This window comes from Macaca mulatta, chromosome 6 (assembly GCF_049350105.2).
Source record: "Macaca mulatta isolate MMU2019108-1 chromosome 6, T2T-MMU8v2.0, whole genome shotgun sequence".
In the NCBI taxonomy this organism is placed as follows: Eukaryota; Metazoa; Chordata; class Mammalia; order Primates; family Cercopithecidae; genus Macaca; species Macaca mulatta.
Window position 1 is genome coordinate 137224501 of NC_133411.1, and position 20358 is coordinate 137244858.

The window sequence follows — 20358 nt, forward strand, 5'->3', positions numbered from 1 at the left end:
AAGAACGTTTCACTTCCTCATGGATACTTTAAGGGGGCATTAGCATGAAGTGAAGAAATTCTTTGAAGTTTCTAGAAAGATGGGTCCCAGGAAGTTTAGAATTTATGCAGAAGTAAATGACTTTATGTCTTTCTATCTGAACGTAACTTCAAATCATAATCATCAGTTGAACACACGTTGACTTTGCTTCACAGATTTGCCAGCATTCCTTTATTTTCCTGTGTGTCTGGCTTTCTGTCTGTTACTTTAATACAGGTTCCCACAGGCAAAGCTCCCAGCCCCTCCCACAAATACAACAGGGGTTGTGGTCTCATAAAATTTTCAGCCAGAAAATTACCCCAAAATAAGCTTTATTGCAAGAAAAGTGTCATATTTGATACATAGACCTACAAAAACAAACAAAACCAAAAACCATAAGCTTTTCCTCACAAACTCTTGATTACAAATTTACACTGTTCCTTTTATTTTTTAGTTAAAAAAAAAAAATAAAACCTCAAAACACTGGGTATGACTGGTTACTCGTCTTTGGTCAGCACAGGTTTGAGAGGAACAACCGGGAGTCTGCGTGTGCTTTGGCCATTTCACATATGAGGTTTGGTCACTGGTCCAGGGGAACAGGTTCTTGGGTTGAGAAGAATAATGGATACGTACTCTTAATAGCACGTCCTGGTACAATACCTTTTTAAATGACTAAAGCAAACTAAACATCAATTCATTGTACAAACATCTTTCATACACAATAGGCTATAAAACGAGGCATATGGTGTATAACTACAGTATTAATGAAAATTCTAAAAAAAAAAAATGGGTTTAAAACAACAACAACAACAACATATATTCCTTGGCTGCACTGCATGATTTGTTTGCACATATGGCAATCCTGAAATAAATTGAACATAATAAATGCACCATTGTCTAAGACAGCACGAAACACTACAGAACGCCAGGTGTTCCCTTTCAAAGGAACGGCGGTTCTTCAGCTGCCTACAGTACCATGAGTACGCAGCGCACCCTGGGTAAGAATGAGGTGTTGTGGGTAGCACATGTGGTTCCTTGAGGTTATGAGAAGGAAATACAGTACGGTTTGGCCTGCAATGCTAATGGTCTCACAAGCAGTCAAGGTATTTTGCTACAGTGGTTGTGCTTCATCTTCTGTTGCCTGGTGTGTCTGGTGATGTGAAATGTTGTCACAAATGAGCTGCTTTGGCTTCGATCTACGTTATAAAGGATCTAATGACATTCATGTCTTTTAAATTATTGATTACACTGCCCATTCAGCTCTGTGTGGCTTTCTTTAAAATCATCAGGTGTGTATCAGCTGGATGACTGGCAGAAAACCAAAGGAAACATCTCTTGTATCTATTGGATTTTTAAAAAGCACCTCTAAAAGAAATAGCTCAAATTTATAAATCTAAAGAAAAACAAGTGAGTTTCCCTTTTTGTTTACATAGTTTGTTCATTTCTCCATATATTACTGCATTAAAAATAAATAAACATCTATATTTTTTTAATTAGCAACTATAGCAAAATACCCAAAGTGTTACAGACTGCTAACAGGAAAAAAAAAAAAGCTCACATTATTTTTGTGCATTTAGTGCCATATGCTGATATCTTGAACATTTAGGTTTCTTTTAATATATTTTAAAATGAAGTTATATAAAAAATACAGTAACCACGGTTGCCTTTGTGCTCAAATCTTTGGCCATACCAGAGTCTAAATTATCCCTCCCTGTGAGGGTCAACATTCAAAGTCTAAGTCAGGGAGGAAAGAAACAGAGTTATTATTATTTTTCCTCTTTAAAATTAGTCCTTGACTTTTCAAATGCTTCTTGCAGACTGGCTGTGCTAGGATTTGAGCCTGGGCCCAAGTCTGTGAAGGGTTAATAGAGCTGAATCTGCAGCCTCATTCTGAGAGCCTCCCCAAGCTCCCCTAGGAGGTAGTCATCCTCATTGCTCTCTTCCAGTTTCTTAAGCTCCTTCTTCTTATAGAGAGGGACGCTAGTGATTTCCAGTGTGTACGTGCCAGGCATGAGCTTCTTCTTGGCCGTGTGCAAGTAGCTGAGCCCATTTCTTTGGTGGATGCGGAAGATGCCATCATCATTCCCTTGAGAGATGACATAACGGATGTGGTTGTTGAGGGGCTGGATGGCGGGCCTTAGCTCCAGGATGTGCTCCTTAGAGCCGAGGTGGGAGAGGTTGAACTTCATGTTGACGGGGCTGTCCATGTCGACACTCTCTAGGCTGATCTGTTCAACCTGGAGGAAGAACAGGAAATGATTTGGGACAAGCTTCTACAGCACAAGCAGAGGACTAGAAAGAGATCAGCTGCAGGGGTTTTGGTCACAAGGACAGGCTGTGGCTTCCCACTCCCGCTTTCTGCACTCTCCTTACCAGCAGTGGCTGTGAAAGGGCTATTGTACATTTTTGTCAGTTGGAAGAAAAGGCCAATTCCATCGAGAATGCCCTGTAAATCTTTATGACTTCTCACTCAGCCTTAATGAGGTAATTAAAGTTACAGGACTGGGCCTACAGAGTGTTCACATTTCAAGATTTTTTGATGAGTTTATGAAATATTGTGCTAATTAATAATTTTTATAAAAGAAAGTTTAGGTAATGATTTTTCTTTTTTTTCTGAAGTCAAAATGAGAAGTACTGCTGTTGGGCATCAGCAGGGACTGTGCCCAGGGGAATCTTCTGGCTGAAGGCTGGGCTTTGATTTGTAAGGTAAGTGAATGATGAGTGAGTTTACTGGGAGCTATCAGAGGTACGCAGAGTGAGTGATCTGCAGAGTTCTCAGGGCTCCAGTTTGAACCAGCATCTTTGGTAAAAGCCAGTGGGGCAGGGCCCAGATAAACCAAGTCTGACTTTTGCTCAGAGGGTTGGGAGGGGTACAAATGATATTTAAGTAAGATAGGATAAAAACCAAAGTGCTTTGATTGGGTACCTGCTAAGTAAGAGCTTGGCAATGGTGACCCAGAAGTGCCCATCAGTGTTCAGGCAGGATTATATCCTAGTACCCCAATGGGAAAGTTTATAAGCAGAACTTCTGGATTTGTAGTTTGGGAACTTGATGAATATCTCAACTGTCAAACTTAAACATCAGTTGGGTATCTTAGTCTACTTAAGGTAAATGTAACACTGGCTTATCTATTATTATAAAATAGCATCATAAACTTTTTGGCTAGAGAAGTCAGGTCATATAGACAAAGTTTCTGAGGCCCATAAAACTGAAGCAAGTTGTCCAATTCACACAGCCAGCTAGTTGTTGATTAGGTTTTTTGGTGGGGTAATTTCTCAGTCATATTAACTGCAAAGAGTGGTGAGTGATGACCTCATGCTGTCTCAGATCTTTGGGAAAATCATCAAGGCCTCTAGATATGAGATATTCATCATTGACAGGAACTGAACACGTGGGTTATATATGTCAGGCATTGTTCCAGGCAGTTCACGTGTTTCAATTCAATTAACCCCTCCATCAGCCTTCAGAGGTAAGTATTAGTCCCACTTTACAGGTGAAAAAACTGAGGCTGAGAGAAGTTAAATAAACACACCCTATGTAACAGAGGTAATCGATAGGGAGGGCCAGGGAATTATGTCCAAAACCAGGTAGTTTGCAGCCCACCCCTTTAAACACTGCCAAAATGCCATTAGGGAAAGGAAATATCAGCGGCAGGCAATTTCCAACTTCAGTTCCTTAAAGAATACAAGTGATTTGGAAGACAAAAGTTTTTAATGCAGGAACAGCTGTCTTATAAATAAATCAAAGAATATAAGACCTACTTGGTTTTCCTAGTGAAAATTAAAATCAGTCTTGTATGCTATGCATTTATAAAACAGAACTGAACAAATTAAAAATAATTTCATTTTTTGAATCATGCAATAGCTCTTTCCCAGATGGACATACCCTCCCGCATAAATCAAAAACGACAACAAGAGAAAATGCTCTGAAACTGTGAATCTTAAACAGTTTTTTCCCCCAAGCTTTGTGTTTTGATCTAATAATTCAATCATTTTAATGTACTTGTCTTTTCCATACTGGGTCCATTAATTTATCCATTAAATTCAAGGTATGATTAACTGGAATGAGGCTGAAAACGACATGAACTGCACTGTTTATATGACTCCATATGGATAAAATTTTGTGGCAACACAAAGTGGGATGTACTCACAGCAGTGGGATCAGGTTCATGAACACTTCTCTTCTGCCTGCTGTCTTTCTTAGAATAGCCATTGATTTTGCACTCATAGCATGCTTCTGGGGACAAAGCATTTTCCTCATCGACCTCTGTATCCAGTGACAGGTACTGCCCCTTGTTAAATCCCATTCCTGAGACACAGTGGCTATTTGCAAAAAGCAAAGTATTGTTAGATTTTATCACTGACTTTGACCATAGTTTTCCAGTGGTAGAGCAGATTCTTCAGAAACACGAAACCAAAAGAGCAAACTCTAAACTCATAAACATAAAACCCTAATACTCTTTGCAACTCTTTTTCTTTTAGAGACAAGGTCTTGCTCTGTTCCCCAAGCTGGAGTACAGTGGCACGATCTTGCTCACTGCAGCCTCGAACTTCTGGGCTCAAGAGCTCCTCCTGCCTCAGCCTCCAAATTAGCAGGGACAATAGGCACACACCACCACATCCAGCTAATTTTTTTTAATTTTAATGTTTTGTTGAGATACGGTCTTGCTATGTTGCCCTGGCTGGTCTCCAACTTCTGCCTTCAAGCGATCCTCTTACCTCAGACTCCCAAAGTACTGGGATTACAGGGATTAGCGACCATCCCCTATAATTCTTTAACACACAATAGATAAATTTTTCCCTTATTTTGACACAGCAAAATTCTCCTGAGGGTGAGCCCTGTGCTTCCCCAATTTTCAGTCCTAATTAGACTGAAGTACTGAGCATAATTAACTCCAGAAGGTAAAAGCAAGGTATGAATTTCCAAAGAGAACACTAAGAGAGGTTCCATTGTTTCAGGGGCCTGAAGCCTGTATTTGCTGCTTGTAACAAAGCTCCCTGCTTTAAAAACTGAGATTTCTGAACTTGTATTTTGGTTATTTTGGTTAGTGAGTCAATGAATTGGCTCTAAATGACCTTTGTCTAGACCAAGCCTTTTGTTTTAAGTATTGTCATACACTATTGTTGGACAGACTTGGCCCATTCCTTTTAGTCCCTGCCTTGCACAATGCTCCTTTCAAAGAAGGCAACCTGGACTGACCTCTAAATGCCCATCTTCTTTGTCACTGAGCACCACGGCCTTCCTGGAAGGATGCAAATGGCCAGCACCTAGGCCACAGCCCTTGGAACTTGAGACTGTGTGCCTAGTTGGAGGGAAGCCTGTCTTGTGGGCCGGGCCTGTGCTGAGTGGCACCACATCAAACTAGGCACCATCCTCTCTCTGTGCAACAGAAAATCCACCTGAGCAAAGAAAGGGACAAACTCCTTCCTCAGTGATCACTGTGCTAGCACCTTCCAGAAATTGTAGAAGAACCTGTGGCAAGGCCATTTCCACTTCTACCTCACAGCCCAGGTATCCATGGCAACATGTGAGCCGGATTTTTAAACGTCTGCTTGTCTCTGGCCTTGGGTCAGATTGAATCAATTCACGCCCTTAATAACAGGAGCAAAGAGTGATATTTACATACAAATTCAAGTTTTATGCTCATCGCAAAGGAAGTAATCCTATACCCTGAGCACAGTCCGTGTGTGCTTTCTTGCTGTTTATCTGCATACCCTAAGAGCTCTAATCAATGGTTCTGCGGCTTGGTTTTTAGACACTGTACTCTCCCCTGCAGTGGTGGGTGGCCTGAACTCACTCAGGAACCATGTGTTCCTCTGGGTGGTGAGGCTGAAGGCCGCCTTACCCTTGTCCCACTCGGTAGTATCCAGGGGGGCAGCCACAGAGGTAGCCTCCCTCCGTGTTGGAGCAGCCGTAATTGCAGGGGTTCTTGGAGGATGAGCACTCATTCACGTCGTGGCAGGCACTGGAGAACTGGTCGAAGGAGAAACCTGAGGGGCAGGCGCACTTGTAACTCCCCAGGGTATTGTAGCAGGAAGCAGAGCCACAGGCATTGGGATTGGAGCATTCATTCTCATCTAGTGAAATGAAGAAAGAAACTCTTACACGGGGAAGCCGGCAAGAGCAAAATGTGAACAAGTCTGGAGTCTCAAGTGCCTGTGATTTTATGGCAGAAATAACTCTAACACGGTATTTTATTTTATTCTGACGACTGATTTGCAAAGCATATTAATGAAAATAATTCCCCTAAATTGTGGCTTTAAAAAACCCTTGCTTTGCTCTTTTCTGTTTGTACTGTTTCTAAATATGTCTGCAGCCCTTGGGGACAGATATTTGCAGTTTGCCTAGGGAATAACTCTTCTATTCTCTTAACAGAAGGTTACTTCAAAAGCCTATATCTCAGGCAAATCCTTAGAGATAGAGAGAAAATGAGTTGCCAGGGCATGTCGGTGGGGGAGAAATGGGAAACGACCGCTCTTGGATACCGTGTTTCTTTTGGAGGTGATGAGAATGTCCTGAAACTGGTAGTATCGATGACTGCGTACCTTTGTGAGAATCTACAAACCCATTTACCTGTACACTTTAAAAAGGAGAAGTTTATGATATATCAATTTTTAAAAATCCCTGTAAGTATTTGTATCCATTCCCCCAGCAATTCCCCAAACCTTCATTATATAGGAGGAGAAAGCATTAAAAAAAAATGCATAAACCCTAAATGAAAACAATGGAAATCAACACTATTTAATTAAATCAATTGAACTAACAACTAGTTCAATTTAAAATGTCTGACAACCCACTGGGTGCAGACTGTGCCTTCTGAGGCAGGTTTGCATCCAGCTATCAGCCAGCACATAGCTTTTACTCACTTAATGACTAACATTATACTATAAATACCTGGTAGCAGGATAATTATAGGTTATACTTTCAGTTGCTATTATCATTTTTACAAAATCAAAGTCTGATTATGCTTTCAACTTCGGAGATTATAATTTTGCCTTAACTGTCTGGTTGATATACAGCACGCAGCTTGACTTCTTTGGGCTTTTTTTATAATCCAAATTTCACCCTGGGAACAAATCACATCTGTTCCATGGAATTCTTTCAATTCTTGTGACTCCATGTGGAGCAAAGAGTGTGTGTTTACCTAATATATGACAAGCATATATTTCAGCCCACGTAGGGAAACAGGCCCATGTGCAAGTAGGCGTGCGCGGAGGACACAGGACCTAGTGGGGAAGCGAGGGATCTGCAGCAGCTCAGTGAGATCTGGAGGATGCACACAGGCTCTCAGTGAACAGGCCTCCCAGACAGGAAATCAAACTTCGTTAAGTACAGGATAGAAGTTACTCAAAGGGTAGATGTTATTAGGTACATTTTTGTATCATGATTCTGATAGTCTCAGAATTAAAGGAGACCACTAAATGTAGGTTTCTTAATCACTGAATATAAAAGATGCTGATTATCTAATATGTGAAAATTCTTAGCCTTTATGGCAGGGGAAGAATGCAGATACAATAAATAAATTTTCAGTAACTTGGCTACATATGATGTAACTGTAACTGCTATTTTATTTCTATATACAAGAGACTTGGAATTCTGCCACAAAGGCTAATCTGCTTTTATAATTAGATCTGACATTCCTATGCAGTGTTTCTCTCCTAACAGGAAATCTAAATTAGATTACAATTTAATAAAATGATCCTGCCATGAATATACCATTAGACATTGTGTTAGGAAGAAAAATTACCAGGCAAAAATAATTAACTGAATAAATTACACTTAAACATATCACTTACAAGAATATTTAAAAATATGTAACATTTTTGCAAGCACCATGATATCTCATATTTATATTCTATAAATGTGTATCATGATTAAAATTTATAGACTTAAATAAATATATTCCTGTCTGACACATAGTTTGAACTGATTCAAGCCTCACTAAAACATGTGTGAATTATTGTGAACAGGCTATAGAAGCAACTGGAAGTTACTAATACTAAAACACAAAGTCTTCATATTTGAAGACATAATTTTTCTTCATATGCAAATGTTAATATTTACATATTTCCAATTCTGAATAATTGTATTGGAATAACTCTAATGCTTATAAATAGCTGAGAATGTTCCCTACATCTGTACACTCTATCTACCAGAATGTTGTGAATTATCTGTGACAACTGGCAGGAAACTCCCTGAAGTGTTAGTTTGAATTGAAAGCTTTTTTCAGCATTGACACTTTCAAAGAACTTTCATTCTTTTCCAACTGGTGGTAAGTTTAGTAACATAATAGGTTTACAATTTTGCTGGTTTAAACTATCTGATGCATTGACTAACAGTGTTGACCACTGACAAGCAGCCCTGAGGAAATGTGTCTGAAATGCTTCCTTCTGTATTCCCCCATCAATCACATGAATGGCTGAAGATATTCACACAAGTAGTGACAGATAAAAAATGTTTGTGGCTTTTTAATTTGCGTTTTGTACTAATTCTTTTTCTTTTGCTAACTTGTTGCTTTTATTAGTTTCCTGAAGGGGTATTTCACCCTATTTCTGCCATATATTTGAGTTTAAAATCCAATGGCATTACATGAATTCAAGGGAAGAAAGTCAGCAATTTTATCAGAGACAAGCTGGATTCCTCAACGCTGCCCAGAAGAATCTAGAATCTGCTGAAATAAATCCCTGATGTGTCGTACCCAGGCACCTGCTGCATAGAGGTACCCATTTTAGTAGAACAAGCTTACAAATTAATACGTGCAATTAGGGATATCTGCTCATGTATTTTTAGTTTTAGACTCATCTTTGAAACCATTTATTCCTCTGCTCATGGAGTTTCTCCTGATTAGAAGGCAAACAGGCTTCTGGCTGGACTCCAGTGCGAGCTGCTCTGGGGGTGACTGCCTTATCAAAGTGCCCACCCCAGGATTTCATAAAGGGGAATTGGGATACACCACACCATCTTGATTTTAAGTCAGACTATTTTAAACAGAGCTTCTACATTTAGTAGAAACCTGTGCAGCTAGTTTTGTGCTACATGTTTAGAAACAAAAACTTCAGGAAACTGAGAAACTTTGAAATTAAATTGGCACTCCATGCATGTTCCTATTTCTCCTTACGTTCTCCTTAAAAAAAATTCTGTTTAAGCTGTCACAATATGAAATACTAGAGAATCATTCTTTTGGATTAAGGTCTATGGAATTAACCAAGAAGTCCATGGTATTTACTAAAGTGGTGGGCTTCATATTTTATAAATATTGCAATATAATAACATTGTTTTATATAATTATTTTATTTATTTATTTAAATTTTACTTTAAGTTCCGGGATACATGTGCAGAATGTGCAAGTTGGTTACATAGCTGTAAGTGTGCCATGGTGCTGTGCTGCACCTATTGACCCATCCTCTAGGTTCCCACCCCTTGCCCCCCACCCCCTAAAAGGCCCTGCCATGGTTTATTCCCTTCCTTTCCGTGTTTATGTGTTCTCACTGTTTAACTCCCACTTATGAGTGAGAACATGTGGTGTTTGGTTTTCTGTTCCTGTGTTAGTTTGCTGAGGATAATGGCTTCCAGATTCATCCATGTCGCTGCAAAGGACATACTCTCATTCCTTTTTATGGCTGCATAGTATTCCATGGTGTATATGTACCACATTTTCTTTATCCAGTCTATCATGGATGGGCATTTGAGTTGGTTCCAAGACTTTGCTATTGTAAATAGTGCTGCAATAGACATATATGTGCATGTGTCTTCATAGTAGAATGATTTATATTCCTGTAGGTATATACCCAGTAATGGGATTGCTGGGTCAAATGGTATTTCTGGTTCTAGATCCTTGAGGAATCACCACACTGTCTTCAACAATGGTTGAACTAATTTCCATTCCCACCAACAGTATAAAAGTTTTCCTGTTTCTCCACAGCCTCACCATCATCTATTGTTTCTTGACTTTTTAATAATTGCCATTCTGACTGGCATGAGATGGTATCTCACTGTGGTTTTGATTTGCATTTCTCTAATAATCAGTGATGTTGAGCTTTTTTTCATATGTTTGTTGGCCGCATAAATGTCCTTTTTTGAGAAGTGTCTGTTCATATCCTTTGCCCACTTTTTGAGGGGGTTGTTTGTATTTTTCTCACAAATGTGTTTAAGTTCCTTGCAGATTCTGGATATTAGACCTGTGTCAGAAAGTTCCTTGCAGATTCTGGATATTAGACCTGTGTTAGATGGGTAGATTGCAAACATTTTCTTCCATTCTACAGGTTGCCTGTTCACTCTGATGATAGTTCTTTTGCTGTGTAGAAGCTCTTTAGTTCTTTGAAACCAATGAGAACAAACAGACAATGTACCAGAATCTCTGGGCCACAGCTAAAGCAGTGTTTAGGGGAAATTTATAGCACTAAAATGCCCACATCAGAAGGCTAGAAAGATCTCAAGTCGACACCCTAACATCATAATTAAAAGAGCTAGAGAAGCAAGAGCAAGCTAATCCAAAAGCTAACAGAAGACAAGAAATAACTGAGAGCAGAATTGAAAGATACAGAGACATGGAAAACCCTCCAAGAAAATCAATGAATCCAGGAGCTGGCTTTTTGAAAAAAATAACAAAATAGACCACTAGCCAGACTAATAAAGAACAGAGAAGAATCAAATAGACACAATAAAAAAAATGATAAAGGGGATATCACCACTGATCCCACTGAAATACAGACTACCATCAGAGAATACTATAAACATCTCTATGCAAATAAACTAGGAAATCTAGAAGAAATGGATAATTTCCTGGACACATACACCCTCTCAAGACTAAACCAGGAAGAAGTCAAATCCGCGAATAGGCCAATAACAAGTTCTAAATTTGAGGCAGTAATGAATAGCCTAACAACCAAAAAAAAGCTCAGGACCAGATGGATTCAAAGTATACAATAATGCTAAAGTAACCAAAACAGCATGGTACTGGTACCAAAGCAGACATATAGACCAATGGCACAGAACAGAGACCTCAGAAGTAAAACCACACATCTACAACCATCTGATCTTTGACAAACCTGACAAAAACAACAATGGGGAAAGGATCTCCTATTCAGTAAATGATGCTGGGAAAGCTGGCTAGCCATATGCAAAAAACTAAAACTGGACTCCTTCCTTACACCTTATACAAAAATTAACTCAATATGGATTAAAGACTTAAAGTAAAACCCCAAACCATAAAAACTCTAGAAGAGGCAGGGCATGAGGCCGGGCTCATGCTTGTAATCCCAGCACTTTGGGAGGCTCCGGCGGGTGGATCACCTGAGGTCAGGAGTTCAAGACAAGCCTGGCCAACGTGGTGAAACCCCGTCTCTACTAAAAATACAAAAAATTAGCCGGGAATTGTGGCAGACTCCTGTAATCCCAGCTACTCAGGAGGCTGAGGCAGGAAAATCACTTGAACCCCGGGAGGTGGAGGCTGTAGTGAGCTGAGATCATGCCACTGCACTTCAGCCTGGGCAACAGGGCGAGATTCCGTCTTAAAAAAAAAAAAAAAAATTCCCAGAAGAAAACCTTGGCAATACCATTCAGGACATAGGCATGGGCAAAGACTTCATGATGAAAACATCAAAAGCAATTGCAATAAAGCCAAAATTGACAACTGGGATCTAATTAAATTAAAGAGCTTCTGCACAGCAAAATAAACTATCATCAGAGTGAATAGGCAACCTATAGAATGTTTTACATTATTTTAATAGCTATGTAAAAAATATTGTTCCTGATATTCTAAAGACTTTGCCTTTGTTTATGAATCAATAAATCTGGGGATAAGGAGTTCTGCAACATTCTTTTTCTATGAAGAGGAAAAAAAGTGAATTAAATTTATCATGTTATTTTGATTGACTGCCTAACTGGTAATTTTAATAATTTTTTGAAACTGTCTTGTCTTTAACTTTTGATCACTTACTGGTTTCTGCATTTCCTCCTATGAGTGTATATTCGTGGTGTGGTAAAGTGTCTGTCTTTGACCTGGCATGATTTTCTCTCCACTGAAATTTATCTTGTTTTGTTCTTAATTCACTAAGCTGTCATTAGAAATTTCTTTTGAGAAGACCACAAATGATACAATAAGACTAATTTATCTAGTGGATCACAATAATTCAATATGTGAATAACCTGGGAAGTAATTTGAATTACTACACAGAAACAGGAAGCACCCTGGTATTTCTCTGAAGGAACCCAGTGCCCCTTTCTGCTCGGTTATGGCAGCATCTAGCGTCAAAATGTGTTGGTTGGAGAGTCTGTGAAGGGCATTCAAATGGAGCAAAGAAATTAGGCATATGCTAAGTAAGTCAGCTGGCTATTCAAGTAGAGAATAATGTTCTCTTTGATCAATCGCTCCTTAAAAGGAGAATTTCAGTGACTATTATCAATGCAAGGAACAGAGCTGAGAGCCCATGTATTTTATTTTACAAACACTTCTGTCTAGAGTTGCCAACAGCATTTGCTATAAGTAGGTACTTTTTTGACCTTAAAACACTTCCCATCCTTTATTAAATCTATGTGACAGGAGAGCACACAAGGACTGTCCTCATTAAGTTGACGTGAATTCCTTTAGATTCGTATGAGGGGAATGGATGGGAAATCTAAAGATATCAAATTACAGACAAAAAAGTGGCTGACCTTGGCAAACAAAGATGGTGATTCTTAACATCATCTTCAGAAACTTAAAATTAGCAGAAATTTAAAATGAAGAAACCTCTAGTTAACGTTTATGTACTTAAAAACAAACTTTTTATTGTAGATATTTTCAAACATACACACTAGCAGAATGAGTCCCCATGCATCAGTCTCAAGGCCTGGTTTTAAAGTCTAAAATTCAAAGGCTATACTGAAACCTCAACCCTCACAATTTGTTCATCTTATTCAGAGATACTTTCAGGAAGAAAAGTGCACTCACCGACACACTGATTCCACTGGTAGTGCTGGATGTAGCCTTGGGGGCAGCCACATCTGTAGCCACCCAGGATGTTCTGGCAGCCGTGTTGGCACCTGTGGTTCCCATCACATTCATCAACATCTGCAAAAACAAGCCCGGCAAAACGTTCATGTCACTTTCTTCTACTATTTTTAAATGCACTCCAAAAGAAACCTGGGGTAACTGTTATCATGGGAACAAACACACAAGACGTGACACACAGAGAGTCTGTCATTTTTCCAGGTCACATGATTATTAGTCAGTGGTGGTGCGAGGAAGAGTTCTGAGATAAGAGACCACCTCATTCTTCTGCTCTCCACCAGACCACGGCACGTCAGTGCTCTAAGTAACATCTCAATTTCAGCAAGTCAACCACAGCCACCACAAATGTTGTGCTTTTTGAACTAATTAACTGCATATGGTATGATTTATTTGGTAAATCATATATATAAAAATATATTTGCATTGCATGTTTCAGTAAGTTTGAAAGTAAATGAGATATAATCCTCATTTTGGGGAGGATAGAAGCATTACAGAGATACCTAAAAATTCCTAATTCTATTGCACGTAAAAATTTTTATTACCATTCAAGATTAATTAGATGCAAATCCCTCTTAAGTATTTAAATGTGTTATTTTTAGACAAGATGTGGTGTATTATACATGTGGAATAATTTCTTTGTTTATTTATGCATGCTCTTTTGGAATGACAACCGAATCTTTGAAATCTATCCATAAAGAGTAAAACAAAATTGGCATGTCTGAGGTGTGTAACAAATTTACATGGATAATTAATAAGTGGTACCTTATGGGGATGGTCACAGGCTGAACTTGCATGTGGCAAACAGCTGTAGGTTCAGAATACTTTCAATGTGTCAATGATTTGAAAGATAAAATATTAAAATTGACATTTTAAACATTGAATTTTTCTTTGCTGAAAATGAGATACATATAAAAGTCCCACAAGACTTATAGAGAGCAAATTAAATACTTTAAATATACTTCTAGAGATCCAAATCATATATTTCTAAGAATAGTTAATGTTAAAAGGGTGATTAAAAAATCAAGAAAACTATAAATTGCAATACGATCTAAGAATGTAAGGGAAATAAATATAGTCTCATAATCCTGGCATGGGTGTTTTATAAGACACTAATCCTAATGCATTTTTCTTGTCATACACTAGTACTTGCAATATAAATAGTGAAGAACTATATGAAATTTTCTTAACTGCAAGCATGTTCTTATTTTGTTCCCACTTAAATGTTCCCTTGGATTTTACAGGAAATAGCTATTGCAGAGGAGACCAAGGTCCACTGTAGGAAAGTGAAGGAGTGAAGCAGGAGCTTGAGCCATAAAAAATAGAAACAGCCATCATTTCACCCTAGCATGTTCACTACATTTGTTCAATTCTCTATGATGACAGATTCTTTTGATATTTAATTCTTATACATTTAAGAATCATGGAACAAAGGTCAACTATTTTTTTTTTCTGGTATGCTTGTACACTACTGCAAACCATATTATGCACAGAATTCTTTTTCAACTCAATTCTTTATCAGATCTATGAGTAGTCAACAGTTACTTTAAAAGTCAATTCGTAATCACAGAATTTTTGTTTCACTGCATCTAAGTTTCCCTCTGTCTCCAAAGTGACACATAGAAATTTATGACCAGGAATCAGTTGCTGGGTCCTATTTTGTTCAATACTACTTTTTTTCTTTTTTTTTGAGATTATCCCAATTTCTCATTGAGTGTCTTGGAAGTTAAAAATATATATGGTTTACTGTTACTAGACTAAGAATTTTTGAGCAAATCAACTAACCTTCACAGTTCAGTCCGGTGGCATCAAGGGAGAACCCTCTTTGGCATTCGCAGCTGAAACTGCCTGGAGTGTTTTGACAGATTCCCTTCGCTCCACAAAGCGAAGGCTGAGACCCACATTCGTTGTTGTCTGGCAAAGCATCAAGAAGCAGAGCGTCAAACTTTCCAATTATGACATGTCTTAAATTTCATGTGAAGTAAAAAGCAATATATGAAAACCTAAGTTTCATGATGTGAAAATGGCATTTTAGGAAAATTTATACCAAAATTCACTATCATATTAAAGACAAAAGTGGTAAGAAACAGTGTATTTCAAGAGGTTTGAGATGAGAGCATATTTTGGGGTGATTGAGGGCACACTGACGGAAAGTTCCTTAACATGTGTCTTCTAAAATAAAAGCTCAGTGTGTTTGTTAACATGTTCTAAATTACAGGGAGCCTTCAATCATACTTTGTCTGAACACCATGGTTATATTGAGAATGTGATATAAAGGCACTGCTTGAAATATGGCTACTGTGCATGTGCTTGGACTACAGAGGCCTTTTTTTCCCCCTTTGGATATTGTTCTTGAAAATATCTATATTATGAGCAACTTCTTTAGACCACTCATTATGGGGTACTGGTTATGAATATAAGTACCAGGACATTCTTCTGTTTATAATTTTAAATACAATTTTTATGCATTTACTGGAAGTTTGTAAAATTTATCATTTGTAATCCTGTCTTACCGATACAAGCAGTGTGATGCTGTGTGAAACCAGGTGGACATTTACAGGTAAACCCCCCCAGGGTGTTGACACAGAGGAACTGGCAGTTATGCTGTTTGGTTTGACATTCATCAAGGTCTGAAATTAGAGAGAAGCCAATGAAAACCACAGTAGATTATCTGGCTATATTTCCTTTCTTGTGAAGTCACAGGAGATGCACATGCTCCATTAGAAGCATTTTGTCTACATTTTTGCTGGAAGCTTCGTAGATTTCCACAGGCATATGGAAAACAGTTTCTTTTCACATATTTAGGCAGAATAAATATTATGGGCTAGGATGATAGGGCAAGTAAGGCAATATATAACATAAGAAACTGAATGGCAGAATAATAGCAGTTTCCATGAACTGTTCTCAAAGCTACTATCCAAAGGTTACAATTCTTGCATTGAATGCAGTATAGTGCATGGCTGATTACTTATTCCTGTTAAAGGAAGGATTAAATAAAAATGAAACAGAATCTAGAAACTGATGAAGGTCCTAACACAAACACTAAGAGTTTCCACATTCAGATGAAAACACGGGCATTAATATTAGAGGAAGCAAAATACAGCCATCTGTAATTCTAGTCATAAATGGTGTTGATATTTGGACTCTACTAATAAAGAAACTCAAAATTTGATTTTGGCTATATTAAAACTTAATTTGGAAACTATATTTAAAATAAATGTACCACATAAGATGTAGGCAAGACTAATTCATTACTTTACAGCTTAAAAAACGCTTTAGTCATACTTATTTATAAACAATGTACAACACGGACCCATATCAGTTCACTAAACAGATCTAAGCAGTGCTTGCTATTATTTTATTTTTTTGATATGCCTTGGAAATAAAACCTCATTTTATTGAGAATAATCTATATTTTAAAAATTTCTGCAGTCCATTAATTTCATTCTGATGAGGCTTACTATAAAATCAAATATATGAGTATAATATTGAAGCTATTTTAATGATCTAATTTAGCTGGATAAATAATTACTTTTGATACTACCTAAGCAAAAAATTTAAATTTATCTATTTATTTTCACTTTTTCACAGTAAACCCATAATAAAGGTAGCTTAGAAAAATAAAAGCTTAGATAAGCAACCACAACAAAAATCTTGTTTCAGTGATTTGTTTCAATCTCTTCCCATACCAAAATATTTGTTATATTTTATTTTTTAAAATTTGTGTAGTTTTTTATAAGAAGCAAACTGTTTTAACTTGGGTTTTAATCCTCTCTGCCTCCTGCAATGAGCCTATTGGTAGAGTTTTTCTTTGAGCAATAACACGGCCCCTAGGAAGGTACCTTTTAATGAAGGTGATGCACATAGCATAATCCCTGATAATCAAATATTTACACTTGAAAGAAAAGATACAGACAAGGGTCACAATTGTCAGAGACTCTTCACTCACCTTTGCATGTCTTTCCATCCTCTTGCAGGACATACCCCCTCGGACATGAACACTGATAACTCCCCTCAGTGTTCTTGCAGATGAAGTTGCATGGTTTCGGCGACTGGGAGCATTCATCAAGGTCTAAGTAAAAGTGATGCGAAGATTAAATTACTGGTTAAAAAAAACAACTGGACTCTTTCCTCCTTCCATATTCTTACTTCATTCTTTTTGTTTTTCCTCTTCAACTTAAAGTGGAATAGAGCCAGAAAGAAATGATGCACAGAATGATTTTCTCTAAAGTAATATATAGGTTTACTTTGTAAATCAATCTACGGATCTTGGGTAAATATTATGATGTCTAGACAACTGTCTGGGTTCAAAATTACTAAATTCTTTAGATTAATACACTTTGGTTTACAACCTGAGAATCATAAACTTAGTAAGAGTTTCTCTATGTTTGACACATGGATGTGGCACAAGTTCTCTTAAACTCTCTTTACGGAGGCTCCCTTAAGCATCTTGTGGGATCACAGATGGTGTTGCAAACTTTTCCACTTTCCCCTTCAGATTCAGTCCTCACCCTGGTCCACCCTGCTCTCAGGCCCAGGAGTCGGAGCTCTACGGACTCCATCCAGAGGCTCTCCCTTGCCCTCTTCTTCTGTCTGGCCCTTATTTCCTCAATTCACTCCTGGCAAGATAGGCTCAGACTGGCTGAGTCCCTGGATCAGCTGTCACAGGTCCTCGCAAGGCACTCTTCTGAGCACAACTTTCTTTTTTCGGGTTCCAATAACCTCTGCCTCTTTTTTTTTTTGCCCAGCGGTAGTACAGCTCCAGCACACAGCACTATGCCTCCTGGCTTTTGTATACGCTGCTCACACATGTATAGACAGTCCTTTTGTTAGACCCTCCTTGAATTGTCCTCCTTGAAATGTGCCATCTCTTTCCTACTCAGACTCTGAGTGATAGCAGACAATCTCCATTTCCTCCACATAACATATAATGTTGATGTTCACAGAATGCTGAATGCTCATGATTAATGGCCTATTCTCTATTACTCATGCTCTTCTGTTTCAAAGAAGTCAGCTGGGTTTTCTTAACCTTTTAATGCCAGGTGTATTTGTTATTGACATAGGTAATTTGATAGACTATCAAGTAAGCTAATGAAATATAAAGGAGAAAATTTTTTCTTTAATAAAAATTAAGTTGAATACTTTGGTGTTGCGGGAAGTCAGGGACCCCAAACAGAGGGACTGGCTGAAGCCATGGCAGAAGAACATACATTGTGAAGATCTCATGGACATTTATTAGTTCCCCAAATTAACACTTTTATAATTTCTTATGCCTGTCTTTACTGCAGTCTCTGAACATAAATTGTGAAGATTTCATGGACACTTATCACTTCTGCAATCAATACTCTTGTGATTTCCTATGCCTGTCTTTACTTTAATCTCTTCATCCTGTCATCTTCGTAAGCTGAGGATGTATGTCGCCTCAGGACCCTGTGATGACTGCGTTAACTGCACAAATTGTTTAAACAATATGAAATCTGGGCACTTTTTAAAAAGAACAGGAGAACAGCGATGTTCAGGGAACAAGGGAGATAACCATTAGGTATGGCCACCTGAGAGCTGGGTGGAACAGAGCCATATTTCTCTTCTTTCAAAAGCAAATAGGAGAAATATCGCTGAATTCTTTTTCTAGGCAAGGAACATCCCTGAGAAAGAGAATGTGTTCCTAGGGGGAGGTCTCTAAAATGGCCACTCTGGGGACGTCTGTCTTTTACGATTGCAGATAAGGGATGAAATAAGCCCCAGTCTCCTGTAGCGCTCCCAGGCCTATTAGGACAAGGAAATTCCCGCCTAATAAATTTTGGTCAGACTGGTTGTCTGCTCTCAAACCCTGTCTCCTGATAAGATGTTATCAATGACAATGCGTGCCTGAAACTTCATTAGCAGTTTTAATTTTGCCCCGGTCCTGTGATCTCGCCCTGCCTCCATTTGCCTTGTAATATTTTACTACCTTGTGAAGCATGTGATCTCTATGACCCACACCCTATTTGTACACTCCTTCCCCTTTTGAAAATCTTTAATAAAAACATGCTGGTTTTGCAGCTTCAGGGGCATCATGGAACCTATCAACATGTGCTGTCTCCCCCGGACACCCAGCTTTAAAAATTCCTCTCTTTGTACTCTTTCCCTTTATTTCTCAGACCAGCCGACACTTAGGGAAATAGAAAAGAACCCAAGTTGAATTATCCAGGGCGGGTTCCCCCGATACTTTGGAAAGACTCAATGAAAGTCTTAAGTCCTTTCTGCCCCATGACGGTCATAAATTGGTGTGAGTGAGACAATAACAAATTGAACAAGAAAAATAAATTGTAAAACGGTAGAAGGATTCTGTACTGAGAATGATCCGCAGCTGGAAATTTTATTTAGGTAATGCTTACTTGGTATACTTTACGCAAAAAAATAGCAAAGAGAAACACGGAAAACATTCTCTTAACACACACATATTCATAAGAAAAAGCCCTTTTCCTTCATTCAAAGAGTGACAAACAAATGTGCACTTTCAATTTTAAATTAAAATATAAAATGTTGAAAGTACGTATTTGTAATTTTTGTTTCCCTCATTGAACAGACTTTTTTTTTGGATGACGTAAACAATTCTCCATCCTATATCACTGGACAAAGGCCAAGTGCTGTGTGATTAAGAAGCACATTATCGAGAGGATGGCATCATTTTAATAAAATGTATATTCCAAAGCTCCATAATAAAGACACTTACTGATAATGAGTGACTTGTAGGAAACAGTAGTTGATTAGCCCCCAAATCCCCAGACATGGAGGTGCCCATCCTTACCTATACAAGATGTTCCACTGATGTCTGTGGTGTAGCCAACCTTGCAGAAGCATCGGAATGAGCCCATGGTGTTGATGCACTGACCATTGGTGCAGAGGTTTGGCATTACCTTACATTCATCAATATCTGTGGACCAAAACAACAAAAACAATCAGGAGTTAACATATACGCAAGGGTAAAACTGGTTAGAATTGAAGAGAAATTAAGAAATGGAGATGAGATAACTGCAAACATTCGCAATAGCACCGGAGCACCTGTTCATCATTCAGGTGAACGGCAACATGGATGTGACAGAAAAATAATCTCAAGTGATGGGAAGAGATAAAGGAAGGCTCTGGTGAAAGCCCTGTTTAAGACTACCCATTTTGCAATGTAAGCATGAATTAGTTTGGGGGGAATCTAGAAAGCTACCCCGTCAAAGTCCAACTAGTTTGGAATTTGTGATAATTTCCCTTGGATTGGCCTCAAATTCACATTTGCAATAGACTCTGAAGAAAAGCTTTGTGAAGAAAGGCTTTGGTTAGCAAAGTTGTCATGCACAAGGTTGGGAATTCATACAGT

At 38.3% G+C, this 20358-nt stretch overlaps 1 protein-coding gene across 1 annotated transcript in view; it reads right to left on the reverse strand.

Annotated features, from left to right (window-relative positions):
- Nucleotides 1-333: 333 nt before the first annotated feature.
- Nucleotides 334-20358, reverse strand: part of FBN2 (fibrillin 2) — a 269025-nt gene continuing 249000 nt past the window's right edge. Inside the window, exons 58-65 of the mRNA XM_015140689.3 lie at nt 19798-19923; nt 16957-17079; nt 15521-15637; nt 14793-14921; nt 12951-13070; nt 5865-6096; nt 4170-4341; nt 334-2255 (exon numbers count right to left, since the gene is read on the reverse strand). Of these exons, the coding sequence (XP_014996175.2) occupies nt 1881-2255; nt 4170-4341; nt 5865-6096; nt 12951-13070; nt 14793-14921; nt 15521-15637; nt 16957-17079; nt 19798-19923 (1394 nt within the window). The 3' untranslated portion in view covers nt 334-1880. The remainder of the gene's footprint in view (nt 2256-4169; nt 4342-5864; nt 6097-12950; nt 13071-14792; nt 14922-15520; nt 15638-16956; nt 17080-19797; nt 19924-20358) is intronic.